Source organism: Vigna unguiculata, chromosome 3 (genome assembly GCF_037176805.1).
Source record: "Vigna unguiculata cultivar grain cowpea cultivar isolate G323 ecotype 2 chromosome 3, ASM3717680v1, whole genome shotgun sequence".
Lineage (NCBI taxonomy): Eukaryota > Viridiplantae > Streptophyta > Magnoliopsida > Fabales > Fabaceae > Vigna > Vigna unguiculata.
The window spans coordinates 68,114,723-68,134,683 of record NC_140794.1 but is presented as its reverse complement, the minus strand read 5'-3'; the positions used below and the strand labels follow the sequence as shown (position 1 = coordinate 68,134,683).

General features: G+C 28.8%; 1 protein-coding gene and 1 pseudogene across 1 annotated transcript; one reads left to right on the top strand and one right to left on the bottom strand.

Moving 5' to 3' along the window:
- Positions 1-1,127: 1,127 nt before the first annotated feature.
- LOC114177759 (cullin-1) lies at positions 1,128-8,330 on the bottom strand. The gene is made up of 19 exons (XM_028063269.2): positions 7,802-8,330; positions 7,593-7,692; positions 6,169-6,354; positions 5,942-5,989; positions 5,659-5,862; positions 5,484-5,561; positions 5,285-5,374; positions 5,120-5,200; positions 4,952-5,014; positions 4,647-4,682; positions 4,479-4,565; positions 4,254-4,403; positions 4,099-4,154; positions 2,904-3,024; positions 2,641-2,802; positions 2,381-2,524; positions 2,021-2,239; positions 1,767-1,934; positions 1,128-1,679 (listed from the first exon to the last, which is right to left on the bottom strand). Exons 1-19 carry the CDS (start codon positions 7,939-7,941, stop codon positions 1,578-1,580), a joined length of 2,235 nt encoding a protein of 744 aa, XP_027919070.1. The 5' UTR covers positions 7,942-8,330; the 3' UTR covers positions 1,128-1,577.
- A 10,436-nt stretch (positions 8,331-18,766) lies between these two features.
- Positions 18,767-19,348, top strand: LOC114179760 (nuclear transcription factor Y subunit B-5 pseudogene; annotated as a pseudogene).
- The last annotated feature ends 613 nt before the right edge of the window (positions 19,349-19,961 follow it).

Genomic DNA, 19,961 nt, shown 5'->3' with positions numbered 1-19,961 from the left:
ATTAAATGATTTGAAACAATGAAATGAATTTAGTCCAAATTAGATTCAACTGTGGCTTGAACTAGGAATATCAAAACTTACAAACCTCAACTCCAAGCAAATAATTTTTGGGAATTTCTTCTTGCACCCATATTTTTTTCCACATCTCCGTGCTTTCTAAAATCACAATAATGCTCTTGTTTAAAAGTGTCAGAACCAACCAAGCTTACATGGGTTGAGCTAAACAAATGTCAGTTTCATCCAGTTCACCTATTTGATGAGTCAAAAATTGTATAATTTGATTCGATTTACTATGAGTGATTTGATTCATTACGAATTGGTAAATTAGTAGATTGATTCATTTACGAATGTTTTATTTTTGTAATTTATTTTATATATTTGTTGTAGTATAACGAAAGGGAATTGACTCGATATATTTTTTTAATAACAGTGAAATCAAATATCAAAGTGTTTATCTAATTTTTCAAATATTATTATAAAGATAATAGTTCAAAATTAAAATACCAACATATATAACTAGACAAACAAATTAATCAAATTATTTAAACATTGTTGAATAACATTCTAGTATTTAAAAAGATCAAATAGTGAACCTATATAATTAGAAGTAATAAAAAATGTCAATAGAGATAAATAATGTTGTGATGGGTGGATTGCAGTTCAACTCACCTTTAATCTGATTGGAATCCCAATAAATTAAGTTAGATTCGGTTCATATTTTAATCTACTTAAAATATAGTTCGTATATGAAGTTTGTTGCTTCTTAAGATTCTGGTTCTCTATTAATTTTCAATATATTATTATATTATAATATATTTCACACATGATTTATTTAAAAACATAAGTAAATTGTTCTTTTAGAAAACGAGAAGAGTGGTCCCTCAAAACTTTACTGGTTGCATCGTCCCTTAACTGACACCAAAAAGATGAGTTTAAAATTGAAACTAATTTTCTCATTATCTTCCGCCGGAAAGTATCTGTAAAAGCTTAAAAACGGCAACAGTTGCTTTATCAAAGATTATAATTGCAGTTGGAGGAATGATGAACAACAATGATATAAATCATAAAGATTCATAAGTAAGACATATACATCATTAATGATCTTTAGAATCCTAGGAAAAATCTGATTTTCAAACAGTTATAAAATATCATATAGACACTACAAAATGTAGTAGATGTCACTGAAATATTGTCATAGACAAATAATGTAAAAAAGCATAGCTACTGGGTTTAGATTTAAAAGGCGTACCCATTCACCTGATAATTTTTCTAAGCTGATAAACTATAATTTCCCTGGAGCGCTTACACAATTTTTGGGGAGCAAATAACAGACGGCATCAAATATGTTGAGAAGGAATTGCAGCAATCAGAGAGCTGGATTATGAAATTGATTACAATTTCCCAACATGATCACACATCTACAGGAGTTGTCCATACCTGGACATGGACGCAAAATATACAAGCACGCAGCTCCTCCTTCAAGGAAACTTTTAAAACTAAAACTCATTTCTTTTGCAGAAGTTCAAGCATTTTCATTTCGCAGTAACCACATCGTTTGCAAAATCATTTAGACCACGTCAAGCCAAGTACTTGAACATGTTAGCATTATCTTTGTCTCTTTCCAAGTAGTCTCGAGAAATCAAATCTTCAATCCGCTTTTTAATAGCCTTGACGTCAGGCTGGATAATGAAATTCCATATGGTAAAAAATCAGAATTTGAGAGAAAAACATATAATATTATGTTAGAAGAATGGCTAAACATGCACCTTAAACATGCGACCCAACTGTTCAACACACTCCACGACTAATTGTTGGTAGCCCAAAACTTTCCGACTCTTCATAATACGCACAATTGAGGCATCGATAGCATATCTTCTGTCCTTATCAACATCCTCAATTACTTTCTTCTTCTCATCCACAGGAGGGAGAGGAATCTGCATACAGAATTTGTCAATTCCGCTCTAAAGTTCATAAATAGAAAAAAGGTCAAGATTAAAACACATTTTAAATAAAATTATACCTTGATTCTTCTCATTTTGTCAGTAAATTTAGAATTAAATTCAAAATAATCAGTGGATGATATTGTTTTTGTATTTGGCTCCTTGATGAGAATCTTGTACTTGGCACACGACAAGGAATGAAGCAGTCTAATAACATCATCGTCCGATAGGTTTAATTGAGTCATTATCTCTGAGTAACTTAGTCTATCTGACAAGTTAAAAAGCAGCAATGCTGAAGCCTATTAAAAAAGCAACAAAGAGAAATGAGGTCAGTTTAAAATATCCAAGATTCAATGGACGTCACAAATGTGAAAATGAACAAGTGAAAAGGCGTAAAATTTACATAATTACAGATAAATAAAGTAGGTAAGTAATATTACCTGGTAGGTTGTAACAATCAGCTCCACGGTTTTTGGCTCAAATTTCCCACTTATATTACAGGTACCCAAGGAATATATCCATGTAAGTTTTCTGTGCTTTGTTTTAGTTTGATAAAATTCTTTGAAAACTTCAACACACCTAATCTAAAAAACAGGAATAAAGAGATAGTTATTAATTACAACCAAAGTCTATAAAATCTTGGTTATGTAGAATAAAAAACTGAGCATCAGACGCTTTATATCAAGAGGATCCAAATTACCATTTCTGCAGGAAGATTGAGATCAAAAGATTTGTAACTAGGCCAGAAGCCAGTAGTCAGAACCGTGACAGTCAAGTCTATACCAGGGTCTGCATTGGGATTATTGCTTAAATACTCCTCAAAACTCGTTTGATTCTCCTTTGCCAATGTCAAATCCGTAACCTGGTAAGAGAGAGAAAGCATTTAAATTTTATTGTCAACAATCCAAAAATGTTCATCATAGTATTTCAGCTTATGTTTACAAAGAATAGAAAAAGGCTGACCATTCCTTCCATCTTTGAGGTAAACTGTCCACCACATTGTTGCTTCAATTTTGTCAAAATACTTCTCTCATGATCATCATTGGCACTCTTGTCAAAGAGAAGTCTTCGAGCAAGCTTCTTCCTGAAAGCAACAGAGCAAAACCCCAGTATTAATATTATTTTTCAAAAATCTAACATAAACAAAAGGGTATTCTGACATTCAGATATATGACATATCTACAGAAAAGAGTTTAAATTACACCTGAAAACTGCAGAAAAATTGCTTTAAGTTAAAAATGTCAAACAATATTGGAAGCAATTATGTAAGAAAAAAGTTTAACAAGGGCACCATAAATCCTGGTAGATCACTAGACACCCACCAATGAGGATTGTTCTTACCTAAAATAATGTTATACATTACTAAACAACATAGGATATGTTTAGATTTCTGCCATTAATTTTAGAGAAAAAGTCTGACATTTTCTAGAATCTTAGTCCAGAAAATTCCTAATTTCTCATTATGTTGTAATGTGTTCAGATAAATTGATAAACAAAAGTCTACAGACATGATTAAATATAAAACTAATATAAATTTCTTTCTTGAATAGCTGCAGTCCACTGTCTCTTCAAATCTTACCCCACCCTGATCAATTTCAATTTAGCTGCCTAATCATCTCAGTTTTTAGGTTTTCTCAAAAATACATTTCTAGTAAACATAAAATAAAGTACCAATTCTTTCTATAGCTTACAGTGCTACGTAAAGACCAGTATTAGTTTTACATCTCTTAACATGTCACAGCTTAAGCAAGGGCATTTTGGGCCTAAAAGGTGGACTATGCCGAGATTAAACTAGAGCAAGAGTATGACAAGACTTGACTCCTAACCATTTTATCATAGAGGGCTTCGGTCTTATGTCAAGGACTAATTCCCAAATAATGAAGGCCACATATTGGTGGTATTGCATCTCTCCTAGATGTAAGGAAAACAGATTGTACATGCAACATAGCACATTTAATTGCCAGACAACCAAGAAACAGTGTAAGTAATTTTTATGATGTTATGAAATGAATATATAAACACTGGAGATTAGAAGGTAAAGATTGAAGCACCAGCCAAGCAATATAAAATCCCTTTTTGACAAAGATATCCAACCCAATAATCATAATAATAATAAAAAAATAAAAAAATAAAAACTCTCTTCTCATTGATGTATTACCTATAGAATTCAGCAAACAAGTCTTTGTCACTGATATATGCAAGCAGCTTCACCACCTGCAGATAGACCAAAACAAATTGCAAATTCAAAAGTCAGGACTATATGTATCGTGCTTATTTACAGAAGTAAAAGTGGAACATCAAGATGACACTGACCTTTTCTAGAGTCTCTTCAATTGCTTCATCACTTAACTTTTCACTTCCTCCTTTCTTAAGAATGTTATCACAGAAGGAGGCAAGCAGTTCTGCACTTGAACTTCCAGCAACACCTTTGTTGCAAAAGACCTCAAAAGCCTCTTTAAGAGCCTAAATGATCAAAACATTCAGATTAGCAAGTACACATATCAATCCACATGATTAAAGGCACTTTCTATTTAAAACCTTGTGAAAAAGAGTGTGATTCTGGAAACAATCATTCACATATGCCAGGTACTTGTCATGCAGCTCGATCACTTTCCGAACAAAAACCTGAAGCAAGAAACTAATTTAAATTTTCACAACTTGAACAAAAAAAAATGTAGTAAAATTAATAAATCTGTTTTTTATCACCTGCTCTTGCAGACCAACAATATCCTTCTTTTCTGCCTGTATGTATTTTCATTTAAAAGGACAAAATAACTAGGTCAGAAACAAAATAGATTGCCCCAAAAAGTATGACATCGATCAAAACTAGAACAGTAAGAAAATACAAGTAAACGAAGCTATTAATATATTATTTAGTCAGAAAGCAACTTCAAAATCATGTCCAAAACCCCCCATTAACAATTTTGAACAGAACACTGATCCATAATGAGATTGAATATTGAAAACTCAGAATGCTAGTGCACAGTAATAAGAAAAAGTGCAGAATAGACCTTTTTGTTGCTAGCTGCATCTTCAGCCTGCTTCACCAATGCCATACCTTCAGTGGTAACATGCTGAGAAAAGGGAAAGAGAAAGATAAGCAAGTGAGGAAGAAAGAAGGAGAACAAGAGAGCCCAAAAATGGCATGAAAGCACAACGATAGGTTCAACATGACCAACCAGCTTAAATATACTAGAAACAGGATCCAAGCCTCTAGGTATTTTAGAGAATAGCCTGAACATCCTTGACAAGTCTTCAACCTGAGCATTAAAGGAAACATGAGAACACTATATACTTTTGGTTAAAAAAGGTGTACATGTAAGAAAATAAAGTTTCATGAGTACCTTGTCATCTCTAAGTAAAGCATGACATCCAGAGTGCTCTTTCTCAAGGAGTTGGTTTGCATACACAGATAACAGCTCATGTTGAACTTTCTAAACAAAGAAATTTCCAGAAGAGTAAAACAAAACACAAAACTTCAGAAACTATAAAATAAGACAAAAGGAAACATTGTAATCATTAAAAAAATCCTCAACAACAGACCTCTAATAACTTTGGTTCACTACTAGAGTGCAAGTAATGTGCAACCCTATCTTTCTCCCGTTTTAAGCACTCCTCAGCCTGTAATAAAAAAAATAACACCAAAAGATCAAATAGAGGCCAGAAAGTAATGTAATTGAAGAAACCAAGTTACAGTTAGCATAAACGGAAACCACACCTTGAGCATATAATCAGGACAAGAATCTTCTAGGATCCAGTTCGAAGCCTTCCGAGAATAATAAGCAGAAGTGTCTTTGAGCATGGCAGTTTCAAAATCATTCTCATAGTGATCCATTTGCCCCATTCCAATTTCAACAAATATGTCTAGTACATTCTTTAATAGAGCTCTATCAATCTGTTCTCCCTCACGTTCTTGATCAATCTTCATAAGCAAAAATACTTTAATTGATCTGAAATTTATAATCATAGAAAATCTAGCATACTGAGGAAGAAAAACATACAAGTGAAATAACTGCATCTCTAACTTTCCCATTTACTTCCTTGTAAACCTGCAAATGATAAAACTCAAATTTATTTTTATGAAGTTGCATTAAATGAAATGGCAGTAATAGGAAAGACATCTAATCTGCACTAGCATGCATGTCTTTTTTATAACATGTACAAGACTAGTTAATTGAAAGAACTAGTGCAGCAGAAATGTTTATTGCAACATCATTAGTTGCATTACCAAATCACGGAAGCAAGTCAATCCAACTTCATTAAGGGGTGGAAGTGATCTCCGAGCAATAAAGTAGCGATCCAAATAGTGAAAGAACCGAGAAAGCCATCGAACCATAATTTTATGGTTTGCCCATCTTTTCACAAGTTCTCTCAACATAAATTCATCATGCTTCTCTCTCAAAGAAGGCAATACCTGGAATAAAAGAAAAACAAGACAATTGAAAAAATAAATAACGAGTACATCCATCTTCAATGAAAACAGAAAATATAAATATTTTATAATGACATGTAGATAACCAAGAAATCCAATTTGCTGGTACAAAGATGAGCTTTGCTTTTGATATATAAGTAAATAGGATAGATTGGGGATGCTAGCTTTGCTTTTATTTTAAGTAAAGGGTAATAATAGCTTTCGTTTCACTTTTTACTCTCATTCAAATGTGGCCCGAAATGCAGCTGATGGCTCCAGGTCAAGGATGTTTGCATTGAAGAGAAAAGAGACAAATGCGAGTAGAGCATTATTCATTCAGCCTTCAAACTTCCAAAGAGGAAAATAGGGTTTGTGTTTTGATCAAATAAAAAGGAGACAAATGCCGAGATCCCTCCCCCAAACAGCATTATTTCAGGGGTCAAAAAAGGGGTTTTAGTGTCTGATGCAACAGCAAGCTGCATCAGGCTTCCACAAAGCACCTCACCGCTGTAACACTGCTACTGGCTACTACGGAGTACGCTGGTTAAAATTTTAAGATTTCAGGCTCTTACCTTCAACTTTCTTCCAATATTAAATAGATAAACATGACAAAGTCATCTTCTTTTTCATTCCAACCTTTCAACTCCAATTTTATTATTCCCTTTCCATTGAACCCCATACCTATAAAACATCCTAACGAAGCTTGATCAGCTAAGGAGTCTTTTCTGAGCAGGATACCTTTGTCTGACTACGATAACGGATCTGTGTTTTGACTGCCTGCACCGCACGTCCTTTACCACCAAAAACTGGATGCATGGTCGGTGGGGTTGCAATAACAAGGATTTATCATCCAATCATGGTTCAATCATCACGCGCCCTATATTTCTACAATTTGCTGGTTGCGTTTGGGATAAAATGTTCCAAAACATGATTCAATCGGTGATCAAACCACATTTTATACTTGTTTCAAAAAATTTGGGACGACCGCAACTTATATAAGAACTGGACAATAAATTTTCGAAAAAGAAAGAAAATAAAAGCATCGAAGTTCCATAAATGTACCGAAACAGTATAGTGGTGTTTATGCAACCTATACCAATATCACTCCCAAAGAGTAAACATGAATAGATATGACACTCCCTCCTAATTGTATTAAAATTGTAAACAAGAACGCACAATAACCAAATAATACACCAGAAAGCCAATCCATGACCCAAAAATCAAATGAGAGTGTCACTAACCGTCGATACAATGTACTCTTCAAAAGACTCCCTATACTTGTCATAAAGTTGCTGGGAGTAGTCATGAGGAGGCTTCTGAGTACACATATTGTAGATGGTCCTGCAATACGAATCAAGAAAAAAAAACAGTGCTCAGATAAAAAAAAATACAAATAAAAAAAAAAGATCTCAAACAACCAAAAACAAACAAACAATGCAAAGACGAATACGTATAAAGCATCATGTAGTCCTCAGAGCTGAATTGAGTCTCGGGCACGCCTTCCAGAATGTTCTTGAGTTTGGTGATGCCCTTCTGCATGAAATCCCATCCCTGCTCGAGGTCGATAGTCTTCCGCTCACTCATCGACATGATGCCAAACAAAACCACCGGAATCTGCTCTCGAACGTGAAATAGTCGCACACGCTAATTGAAATTGACAGGTCTCGAGGTGGATGAGAGAAATCAATCGCCGCAAAGGGAGCAACTATTTGCGGAACGGAACGGATTCGAAATGTGGAGAAGAAAAGCGGTGGCGATCGGGGTGGGAGATTGAGAGCGAGAGAGAGGGTTGATTAAGGAGGGAACGCGAAATCGGAGAGCGAACCCTAGAAACGGTTGGAGAAGGAGAAGAGGGGAAAAGGAAGGGTCGCAAGGAAGGAGTATGAGGAAGAAGAAGAAGAAGAAGAAGAAGAAAGAGGCAGAAGCATTGATGGGAAAAGGAAAGGGAACACACGACCCCTCTCCCCCTTCAAAAAAATCCTTCTCGACCAAAAATTGCTCTTTCGGTGTCGGGTCTATTATTTAAATGGAATCCCTCTTGTTCTTTACTAATCATTTATGGTTTATTCACAACACCCTATTTTAATTCTACTCTATTTTTCATTTTTAGTATTTATCAACTTAATGGGATCAGATCATTCATTACTTCAAACCAAGTTCTGTAGAACAGATACTAGATTTCATTTTTCTCCACTTTCATTATTAACATAATTATTTTTATCATAATCTTGTTGCTGGACTATATAAATATTTTGAGATATGTTATGATTTTGTCCAACTTCTAAATCTTATTCGTCTAATTTTTTTTTCTATATCAAAAGCATAATTATTATTGTCATTGTTGTTTAGATTATAGTAGTTATTATTTTGTTTTAATCTTATTTTGTTAAGTTTGTGTTATTTGTTAACATATAGGTTGTCAAAGTGGTAAATCTTTTGAGGGGTATAGAAAACAAAAAAAACAAATTATTATGCATATAATGAAGAAGATTATTTTTTGTTGAACTTGATAAATATTCCATTGAGAGATTTAATTTAATATTAATGAATCATTAAATTTACATAAATATCACTTTTTGAGATAACAACAAATTTATTCTATATAAATTCACCATCTCAAACTCGTTAATATTAAGTAGTAAATTTTTGTAAGGGTATAGAAAACAAATAAAGAAACTAGTACACGTAGAGAATTTAATATTAATGAGTGATTAAATTTATTATTAAATATGTTTTTGTCTCTTAATCTTGAGAATTGAAATTAATCCCTCCTCAGAGCTTTAGCTCAATCTAGTCCCCCAACTTTAGAACAGTGTAAATTTGGTTCTTCTAAACAAATTTTGTTAAGCTTATTTGATGTTTCAAATAAATTTCATGATATTTTCTTAGCTAATATTGAAACAGAAATGTGTAAAAAAACCCAAATACTATTATAAAATGCGATGCGCTTGAAATATTAAATAAATTAAACACTTAATAAAATTTGGTTCAAAAGACTGAATCCACGGTGTTCTAACGTTGGAGACTAATTTGGGAGTTTTGAAAAAGGACTAATTCCAATTTTCAAAAAAAATAAAATTGAGAGACAAAAATATATTTAACTCTCAAATTTAGATAAGAGACTTCACAATTAAATTTATGAGTTTTTTTTTATTATTTCACTTAATATAAAAATCAAACTCACAATTAAATTTAATAGTTTGTTTACGTTACAATTAAAATTTTAAATAACATGATAACTCATTAATTTAATATTAATGATTCATTAAATTGATACACGACATCACTTTTGAGAAAATAAATTTATATACTTTTTTATATTATTTTTCTTAATGAAGAATTCAAACTCTCAATTAAACTTAACAGTTTTTTTACGTTACACTTGGAACAATTAATAGAATAAATAAGATGGAAACTCATTAATTTAATAATAATGAGTCATTAAATTTAAATAAGAGACTTAATATCACTCTTGATATAATGGATTTATAGATTTTTTTTAATATTATTTTACTTAATATAAAACTCAAATTCACAATTAAATTTAACAAATATTTTACTTTACAATTAGAACAATTAAAAATTAAATAAGATGGTCAATTTTTTTAAGAAATAAATTGTAAAAATAACGATAAAGTTTGTATGTAATTAAAGTGATTATCCTCGGATGATTTAAAAGATTAGAAATAGTAAATTTAAGGATCCAATTGAGTTTTATTGTGTTATTTTTCAAACTAAGGAGTTAATAGTTATGTGTATGGTTGAGAATAAATTTAAGAAACATGAGTAATATTGTCTCTGACTTTTTGGTGCTAAAATTTTTCAATATTCAAACTAAAGAGGGTAGGGTGTTTTATTTATGGACGTAATAATGCAAATTCCATTTACTAATTGACTTAAGGTAAATATTGATAATGTGCTTGAGGATTGTCATGATTTGGCTTCATGTGCTAACATTTTTAGAGGAATTTGGGGTGACTATGTAGATAGTTTTTCAGTTTTTTTAAGGGTTCAAACTTCTATTTATACTGAGTTTATATAGTCATTTATGTTTTCGAACATGATTGGAGGGAAGGTTTTTCAAAGACTTTGGTTATAAAGTGATTATTGTTTAGTTTGTCATGGTTTTTTGGATTAGCGAGTGGTTCCTTTGAGTCTTAGAGATAGATGATATCGGTACTGGATTTTTGTATGCATATGCAGTTCAAAGTTTCTCGTGTTTTTCGTGAAGAAAATAATTGTGCTGATAAGTTAGCTAATTTAACTTTCATTCATAGAAAATAATTGTGAAGAAAATATAGGTGGTTTAATGTTTTATCTCAATGTATTTATTTATATTTTTTCATGATAGGTATAGTCTATCTACATCTCGTGAACTATAAATTTTATCATGAGTTTGGTGTGGTCTTCTGATGCTTTCTGTTCTTTTATTGTTCTTTTATTTTATTTTATTTTTTAATAATTTTTCATGGGATGACAAATGATTGATGACTTTGAGATGTCATTGTAACTAAAATGTCAAAGTTTATAGTGATGTTTAAACTATCTTGCTTGAAAGGTGAATATATTACATCATTTGACACCTTTGTAAGGGTAAAAGTGTTATAAAAACGTAATTTTTTGTATCTCAAAATAAAACACAAAAGTGAAATGCGATTTATAGTGGTGTCAAATGAGTGTAAAAAAAGTTTGGATGTCAAAATATCATTGTCTTAAATGAAAATTTATTTGACATCATTTTACAACTATTTGACACTTATGCATAGGTAAGATGGTCATTGAAAAAGTTAAATTTTTGTAGTTACAAAGATAAATTGAAAAGTAATGAAGGATGGTGTCAAATGGTGTTAAAATATTTTGGGTATCAAAATACCGTTGTCCCAAATTGAAAAACAAATATTTGATAACATTGGACAACCATTTGACGTTTATCTAGGGGTAGAACAGTAATACAGAGATTTTTTTTATTTGTTAAAAAAAATTATGTAAAAAATTTTAGGGTATCAAAATATCATTGTTTCAAATAGAAAAAACTATCTCACACCATTTGACACCAATATAAGGGTAAAAGTGTCATAAAAACGTAAATTTGTGTATTTCAAAATAAAACGAAAAAGTCAAATACAATTAATAGTGGTGTCAAATCAGTGTCAAAATAGTTTGGGTGTCAAAATATCATTGTGTTAAATGAAAAAGTTATTTGACATCATTTTACAACCACTTGACACTTATATATCAGTAAGATGGTCATTCAAAAAGTTAAATTTATTGTAGTTGCAAAGATAAATTGAACAATAACAAATGATTGTGTCAGATGAGTGTAAAAATATTTTGGATATCAAAATATTGTTGTCCCAAATTAAAAACAAATGATAGCATTAGACAACCATTTGACATTTATTTAGGGGAAGAATAACAATTAAAAAATTCTTTATTTGTAACAACAAAAAAATTAAAAAATACATAAAGGTGTAAAATGGGTATAAATTAATTAAGGTGTTTAACAATTGAGTCATTTTACATGTATTCAAATGATAACATTGGATACTACATACATCTTTTAGGTACACCATTTCATAATAAATAATATACATGTATTTTTTACTAGGAATATAAATTTACATGAATTTCAAAGACCACAACTTTTATAGTTTTATTAAGTACTTTATAGGTTTGGAAGCATGTATTATTATCGTATGTGAGTTAAGTAAATGCAATGATATAAGAACTATGTTTAGTAAACAAAAACATAATCCTATCTCACCTTTTTATAACCAAAATGTTGATAGGAATTATAACAATTATATGTTTATTTTTCATTTAAGTTGGTTTATTTAGGTGTATTAGTGTATTTTTTATGTATTAATTTTGTTTTTGTGTAATGTAATTTATGCCGACATAATTAGAGATTTTTTTTAAAACATTGTAGACATGTATATCGTGGGGTTTTAAGTTATTTGAGGTTGTTAAATTGTTTTAAATGATTTTTCATATAATTTATATATTATCTATTATTTATTGTAAATTTTATTTATAAAAAAATAATGATTAATTAATGAGACATTGTTTAATTTTAATTTTGTTATTTGAGTATGGAATTAGGAGTTTTATATCGAGGGGAGATGGGTGAAGCTAATAATATATAAGAAAAAAAGACTCATACAAATTAAAGATTTTGGGTTAGAGATAATGTTAAGTCTCTTATATATGGGTTGACTCATGGTTTAATCCTTGTTAGATTCATATTTCTTAGGTTAGATTTTATTTGTCACCAATATAATTACTTAAGGTAGTGTTATGTGAAAAGTTATGTATAAATATAAGACTAGTTGATAAAACACTTTTGAGATATAAAGAGTTTGAGATGTATGAAAATTTATACTTAAATAAAAGATTAAGTAATCAGATTATATATTTATTTTTTAATTTTGTTGTTAATTGTTTATATTTAAAGGGTTAAATATGTTTTTGGTCGAATTAGTCCTTCTTGAAAATTTTGAACCAATCTAGTCTCATCTAGTCCCTCAGCTCTTTAAATGTGTGGATTTAGTCATTTTAACTAATTTTTATTAAGTTTATTTGACGTTTCAAACATATTTTATTATAATATTTTAGTTGTTTGTTTACACCGTTTGACACATGTTTACTTTAATGTTGGTTGAAAAATACATTTGAAACGTTAAATAAACTTAAAAAGATGGTTTAAAGAAAAAAATTCATATATTTATAAAGATAAATGACTAAATTGGTTCAAAGTTTTAAAAATATACTAATTTTAATTTTTACTAAAAATTGAAGGATCAAAAACATATTTAATCCATATTTAAATGATTAAGAAGTAAGGTTGCATTGTGTGAAGTAGAATATATGATAAAGTTGGTTATATATCAAAAGTTTGGTTAATTAGTGTTTTCGTGAAGGATAATTAATAAGTATCGAAGTTTACAAAAATTTTATAGTTAACTATAATATTAAATGAATTTCATCTAATTATCATGAATGCAATTTTATTTTATAATATTAAATGGATTTCATCTAATTATCACGAATGCAATTTTATTTTATTTAGAGGACAAAAACGTTCGATATGTGAAAAGAACTCTAATTAAAAATTTATTTGATAAACACTTATAAAAAGTTTAAAAATAATTAAATAATAAAATAATTGCATTTTGATATCGGTAAAAATTAAAATATGATTAAATGTAAAAAAATAATTTGAAAAAGTGATAAAATACATTATGAAAAAAGAGAAATTTTTTCATATAAAAATGCAATATTTTTATCACAGAATAATCTGAAAAAGGTTATAAATTTCAATTTTTTTTTCGCAAAATTTAAATAGTGTACATTTTAAAGGTTTCAAATTTTTAATAAAGACTCTCTGTAATTTAAAAAGATATTTTTTCTTACATTTTAGTAAAGACTTTAAACAACATACTTATTTTTTGTTGAAGATATTATTTAAAAATTTTAAAAGATACTTTTATTTTTATAAAATTTATTATATATTTATATTATTTTAATTAATAAAATTAATTATTTCATTTTTTAATATAACAATCATAAAATTAAACATCATTAATAATACTTCATGCATTGAATACCGATTAGCATTCTCCGTATATTAATATTGTTTGTCTAAATTGATTACGAATGAAAAAATGTTAATAAACTATGAAAACAATGTTATTATTGATAAATATATAGTAGAACGGTTAATGAATTATGACAAACTATATAACAATTAAAACGCAAACAAAAAAAAAGATATGTGCAATGAGACAAAAGACTTGTAGGCTCATTATGAGGCTCATGTGTCAATTCATCACGTCATTCATATTACTTGTCTGGATAATAAATATTGATAAAAGCATAATATTAATTTCAAGAATCAATATTATTTAATAATACAATAACTAAATAAATTAATCCTAAAAAAATCCAACCGGCCAAAAGAAAATTAATCAATACATTTTTCTTAGGACAATGATATCATAATTTATATTTTTTCACTTTTATTTTTTCATTTTTTATTATATAATTTAGTATGAATTATTAATTAATATTTTAAAAAAAATTAATAATTCACATTAAATAATATATATTTTTTAATTATAACACACTTGTGAGAAATGAAAAACAAAAGTTTAATAGTTTTTCATTAAGGAAGATAGATGAAGAAAAGTTTAACTTAATTTCTATAAAATTATATAAATTGACATTCATAAAATTTGTTTATTTAAAATTAATATTGGTTGTTGTTTTATGTTACTATTAAAATGGCCTGTATATCTCATTTCGTTTTTAAGTAGAAAATCAAATAAAGTGCACTTATTTCTTTTATTTGATTTAAAAATAATATATTGATAGAAGTTTAAATAAAAGTTAAAAAAATTTAAAATTAAAGTTTTAAATCGTAAAACTATAAACAAAGAATTTAAAAAATAATTTTAATGTAGAAAATAAGTATGGAAAAAGATGAAGAAGATGTATACTTTCTTTAAAATTGTGTAAGATGAACTTATTTTGTATTAAAAATATAAATGAGATGAATATTTATTTTAAACTTAGAAGTACAGGTTTCATTTAATATAATATCATGAGAAATAAATGAATGCTTTCCTTAGAAAAAATTGATTTTCTGATTATCTATAATTGTGTACAGGAAGATTTTTTTTTTTATATTCACATTTTATAATTTTAATTTTACTCTATATAATATAATTATTTATTAAAATTTTAAAATTAATAATTATTTTTACATATTTTTTATAAAATTATCTATTTTTTTTCTTATTAATTAACAATTGTTTTTTTCTCTTTTTTCTATTCATTATATTTTATTTTTAAATATAAATCTATTTTATATATTAATTTAATAATATTATAATATCATTGATATAATATAATTTATATTTAAAATAGTTACAATACGATAATAATTTGTATTTCCACCGATTCTATTGAAAGAATAATAGCCTGAGACACACTGCCCAAGCAGCCTTCTAGACATATAATTGATATAATAATGAAGTTTTTACTTCCAGCACCTCACAGTTCTTTGTTCACCCCCTGAATTTTTTAAAATGACCATTGCCCTCCGCAAAAGATTTTCGAATTATATATTTTGGAAACTTGTTTGAACAAACCTTTAAGAATTTTTGGAACAAGATTTATGAAACGATATTTCCAAAATAGAATTTCAGAAAAAAAAATTTGAAATGATATTTTTTGAATAAAACTTCTGAAATATATGAAATACATCTCGGAATAAATTTGTTGAATGGAACTTTTGGAATAAATTTTTCAAAACATATATAATGTTTTTCGGAATGAGTTTTTCTTTTACATCAGATATATTTTGAAAAGGCATAAAATATGTTTTGGAAAAACATTTTAAAACAATTTTTCTTTTTACATTTTTTTTTCTGCAGCGTTCTCTCTGTGCTTCATTTCCTGTGATGGTGGGGTATAGTGTAGTGATAAAAAGTGTTATTTTTTTTTTCTAATATTTTGGAAGTGAAGTTAATATATACGAAAATACAGACAACAATAAGCATAAATATAATCCAAATGCAAGAAACTTGGGATAGTGCAGAAGTTTATGTGGTCGCTGCTTTAAATTGTTATTGCTATTTGTATTGCTGGTAAGAATGGGTAAAATAGAATTTTAAATTATATGGAGGTGCAAGAACAAATTATGGAAGTGTAGGAAGAAATATCCTTGCTATTTTCAAGAAGCCCAACAAGCCCATTCTTATAAAATCTGATTAATTTCAATATCTTGGCATAAAATGATTTTTTTTTTCGTAAAAATCGGAATATCTTATAAATATTTTATCACAATTTTGTGTAAATTTTTATATGAAAGAAATAGGAAACAGAAAAATGGTGAAGCAAATTAAAAAATAATTATTGTTTGGACAAATAAAAACTTTGAAACAATTTAATTTTAAAAAAATTTAACCATAATTTTTTGTTCAGAAGTTCATGGTTATTTTCCTAGAAAATGCATTTCTCTCCTCATTTTATTACTGACAATGACCCCAAGAAAATTTTTATATTACTTTTATTTACAAAATTATAATTGTGATTTCTGACCATTTCTCCAATAACTAAAATTTTGTCTAAGCTCTGGAGACTCTGTGTCGGCTCATTTATTGCAATAATCAAATAGCATTAGTTTATAAAAACAGATTATAACAACAAAAATGATGAAAAGAGATAAAATTTATTATTATCTATCATTTCTCGCACGCACGAGGGAAAACATTTAAATAAATATTAAATTAATCTTGTTAAGTTTTAAGTCTTTCTTAAATATGAATTTTTTATATTTTTTAACTGAATTTTTATTAATTTTTTATATTAAATATTTATTGTTTAAAATTTTCATTATAATTGGATAATACATCATTTATCTTATTTTCTTGTTTACATATGTTAAAAAAGTATAAGATTTTATAATTAATATTAAACAATATCAAAGTAATAAAAAGATTACATTAATTATAATATTGTTCTATATTAATTATAAAATATCATAATCATATTATTATTTATTTTTTACCTGTAACTTGTGACAAAATGTTTTAAATAGTAGCATATTTATATGTTGTTGAAATATTATGAAAATAGGAATTGTTATCAACTTATTTTAACCGGGTCACTTACTGATTTCACATTGAAAATGCATAGTTTTATATTAATTTCATATCTATTAACAGTGATGGACATTGTCATGACAATAAACATATGATGACACAGTAATTCGTTGAAGATTATACTTCAGCAATCAATTTATTGGAAATATATTATAAAATTTTGAGCGACTTTTTTGCATCAAGATGACACACGTGCTAAGAAAGTAACTATAAAGTATAAAGTGATTGTATTGTATGATCTTTCTCTGTATCTTAGAGTTGTTTGAATCATTTATGGGAAACTTATTTTTCTTCATTTCACTGTACAAGGAATGTTTAGTGTCTTAAAATTATAAAAATCGTTATACAAATTCACACATTATTTTCTTCATTTTTTTAATTGTTTATCAAGATGAATCAGTCACTCTTACATCAAAGTTATGTTCTTGGAGTGGAACTCAGAATATTATACACCAATTTAAATATCGAATAAATCAATATAATTGATCAAAATATCACTCGATCCAAAAACCTTACAGATAATAATTAACACTATATACGTGTAAAGAGAAGAATAGAATCGTAAAAAAATTGCAAAGAAAAAAAATGTAAGTAGGGGAATCAAATAAGGTATTATTTTCTTTTTAACCTCAAAAAAGAAGAAGTTTGTAACAGTATAACGGTTGTCGTTAAGATGATTATTAAGTATTATAAAGTAATTAAATTTTGGAAAATGATTTTTAAAGTCATTTTTCATTTTTTCATTTTTACATTATCAATATTCAAAAACCACTTAGAAGATGACACATCATGTCGTAAGAGAAAGTTGTCAAAAATTTAGTAATCAAAATATAATAGTTCTTAAATTTTACATTTTAAGGTGAGATTTGAATTAACTTATGAATAATGATATTTTGACTACTAAATTTTGACAATTTTTTCTTACAACACGATGTGTCATCTTCTAAGTGATTTTGGAATATTGAGAATGAGAAAATATAGAAATAGAGAAATAGAGAACCATTTAGAAGATGCCACCTAAGATTGTAAGAGAAAGTTGTCAAAATTTAGTAGTCAAAAAATAATTTTTCTTAACTTATATATTATGAACTTGCAAACATGGTTAAAATAGGCATTAAACAATGATTCTGATAGTATATTAAAAATGTGAAATTTAAGTCTAACTTAGTCCTACAAAATTAATTTGTAAGATAAGGTTTACACCCAGTTATATACTATGAATTGTCTTCTTAGTCAAAGTGGAACTCAGAACACGTAGAAAGGGAAGAAAAAAATATTAGAGAGAATATGTTGGGTGAATGATGATTCATGATCTTTAGTTGAGGTATAGAGATGAATAAATTAGTGGTAGCTTAGAGGTTTCGAACGGATAGTGTGAATGATGTTCACTCTTTTGAACTGCCTGAAAAGCCTCCTCAGCATCCATTAGCAGTGAGGAAACCAATGAAATGGATGGATCCATTGGGTGGACTTTGTCTAAACTTTGCAACAAAAAAAATGACTCTGAACTCCAATTCATTAATCACTGTTGCGGCATCAGACCCCACATTCTTAGCCGACCGCCTTGGCATCATTCGCATCTCACAACCTTAATCTTCATCTGTCACACTGTCACTAGGCTTTCCCTGCATGTGCACTTATCTATATTTTTTTCTTTACTCACATGTTTTCAATCTCACAATAATCACTTTATATATATACATATACACTCACACACGCAAACCCTTGACATATGTTTCAATTCCTTCCGAAGATGGTGGACAACGTTGGAGGCAGTTCCTCTAATCCTGAAAACAGTGGCATCAGGGAACAAGACCGTTTGCTGCCAATAGCCAATGTTGGGAGGATCATGAAGCAGATTCTGCCTCCTAATGCAAAAATCTCAAAGGAATCGAAGGAAACAATGCAAGAGTGTGTGTCGGAGTTTATAAGCTTTGTGACGAGTGAGGCATCAGAGAAGTGCAGAAAGGAGAGAAGGAAGACCGTGAACGGAGATGATATATGCTGGGCCTTAGGGTCCCTTGGTTTTGATGACTATGCAGAGCCACTGAGAAGGTATTTGCACAGATATAGAGAACTTGAAGTAGATAGATCAGGAAATAGCCCCTCAAAAGACAAGGATGCTGAATTCTGATCCTAAGAATATTGTGTTGTGTCTGAGACAAGGCTAGTTTAAGGTTTTGAGGATGTTGAGATAATCATTGTAATAGCTTTCTTGTTTTGTATGTTGTTACGTATATCTATCTATATGCATGCACTGTGTATCTGCATCTTTTTGTTTTGATTGATTTGCAGTATATCCATTCAATATGAATCATGATCGATCTCAATCGGTGCTATTCATTGACTGAACCAAGCTGAGTTTTCGCATATGCCATGTCCATGATTGGCCATGTGCACATGATGATACAATATCTTAATCATCAAAGCAAAAACATTCCGTACAGTTCCAAGCTATAGCTCCTTCTCCTTCTCCTTCTCCTTCATTGTGTTTGACCACAAAGCATGTCTTATTGGATAAGGATTATCCTTAATTAAATTCAGGATTAGCATGAAAGGATATATAATTTACTTAAATGAATATTCCAATGGAGTAATTTAAACTGAAATAAAAAACTATGTTTTGGTGTTTAATCCATTCTGGTTGTTTTGTTGTGAGGTTATATCTGAAAGTGTATCGTGGTATAGAGTCACTTTCTGGGGTCTCTTTAAACAGAGAATTGTTAATGAGAATCTTAAAAATGTAGTACGTCAGTAAATGTTATGTTAATATAGATTATGTATCTTAAATCTCATCATGTGGTAACAGTTTCTACACCAAATTAACTATTGTATTCCTGAGATGTCAACACAAAACCCCAACAAAGTGAAGCCAAAAAACGATGGGGAGTTTGCAAGCTGTTTTAGATTGATTCTTCGTACAAGGTCATGTAACACGGGAAC

Excerpts from the sequence above, each read along its gene's own strand:
- LOC114177759 (XM_028063269.2), bottom strand. The coding sequence starts at position 7,941 with ATGTCGATGAGTGAGCGGAAGACTATCGACCTCGAGCAGGGATGGGAT. Across the intron at positions 5,375-5,483 it reads GTGAACCAAAGTTATTAGAG|AAAGTTCAACATGAGCTGTT; the intron begins GTCTGTTGTTGA and ends TTCTTTGTTTAG. Across the intron at positions 2,240-2,380 it reads TGATTGTTACAACCTACCAG|GCTTCAGCATTGCTGCTTTT; the intron begins GTAATATTACTT and ends CTTTTTTAATAG.